Below are 1276 nucleotides of genomic sequence, written 5' to 3'. Positions count from 1 at the left end.
GTTGGGGGTTTTTTGTTGTTTTTTTTTCATAGTACATGGCTAAAAAATAGACGCTAACAATAACAGTCAGAGTGTTAAAAGGAGGATGGATTATTTAGCACCTCGTAGCAATTGGGAAAAAAATCAAACACCAATGACTTCAGATAGTCCTTGTGTGCTTTGTTTCCTAACGTGTTAGCACACACACGTTGCTGAGTTTGGATCCTTACGTGGTCTTATATTTAAGGTGCAAGAGCACATATCAAACTTGGTTACGGAGCACTTCAACGATGACGTGGAGGTGGTGATGAGGGACCCCATCCTGTTTGGAGACTTCCGGATGGCTCTGCATGAAGAGGAAATGCGCATTTATGAAGACATCCAGGATTATGAGGCGGCCAAGGCTTTGTTCCAGGTGTGGGAGGGCTCACTTCTCTGGGGAGCCGAGCATTGCACGGGTGCCCAGAGGGTGGAGCTGGGAAGAAGACCTGTGCTCCTATCTCATGGTTCCGAATGTGAGCTCATGTCCGGTCCAGTGGTGCTCACTGCCTGAGGTGCATGGGAATGACCTGAGAATTTTTTAAACACACAGACCCCTAGGTCCACCCCCCTGAGAGTCCTTTCATCGAGCTGATGGAGGGCCCTGGGTTCCAGTACACAGTCAGGTCTGGGGACACTCTCCCGACTCTCTGATAGTCCTCCTCATCATGCATTAGGTGAGCCTTGCTATCAGCGTTGGCTCGCTGCCGACCAGTCACAAACCAGCAGGTGGAAGTCTTGGTGGTGAACGCTGAACAGGGTGTCCCATCAACCCAAATGACTTACTGATTTCAGTGACCACAGACACTGAGAAAAACCTCTCCTCCGTTCTTAAGCCCTCCTGGACAGAAGGAGAGAGTGTCTCTGGATACCCAGTGACCCTCTGAAATTCTTTCCCATTCAGGAAATCCTTGAGGAGTACAATGAAAGCAACATCAAGATGAACCTGGTTCTCTTTGACGACGCCCTGGAGCATCTGACGCGCGTGCACCGCATCATCCGGTTGGACAGCGGCCACGCCCTGCTGGTGGGCCTCGGCGGCTCTGGGAAGCAGTCTCTGGCCAGGCTGGCTGCCTTCACAGCCGGCTACGAGGTGAGGCCATCTCCCTTCCCAGAAGTAGGTTGGAGATGCCAGCTCCTGCAGTTGGTAGTTCATGCAAACATTGGAGCAGCCTGTAGCATCATAGCACGATGTTTCCACATAGTATAAAATGGGGTTTCTTTGTGTGTGTGGGGGACTCAATATTATTGTAACTGA

At 50.7% G+C, this 1276-nt stretch overlaps 1 protein-coding gene across 1 annotated transcript in view; it reads left to right on the top strand.

Annotated features, from left to right (window-relative positions):
* Nucleotides 1-1276, top strand: part of DNAH10 (dynein axonemal heavy chain 10) — a 122719-nt gene that overhangs the window by 71747 nt on the left and 49696 nt on the right. Inside the window, exons 42-43 of the mRNA XM_019648882.1 lie at nucleotides 227-394; nucleotides 923-1111. Of these exons, the coding sequence (XP_019504427.1) occupies nucleotides 227-394; nucleotides 923-1111 (357 nt within the window). The remainder of the gene's footprint in view (nucleotides 1-226; nucleotides 395-922; nucleotides 1112-1276) is intronic.

This window comes from Hipposideros armiger, unplaced genomic scaffold (genome assembly GCF_001890085.2).
Source record: "Hipposideros armiger isolate ML-2016 unplaced genomic scaffold, ASM189008v1 scaffold_128, whole genome shotgun sequence".
Classification (NCBI taxonomy): Eukaryota; Metazoa; Chordata; class Mammalia; order Chiroptera; family Hipposideridae; genus Hipposideros; species Hipposideros armiger.
The sequence above is the reverse complement of the archived record's forward strand: the minus strand, read 5'-3'. Positions and strand labels throughout refer to the sequence as shown.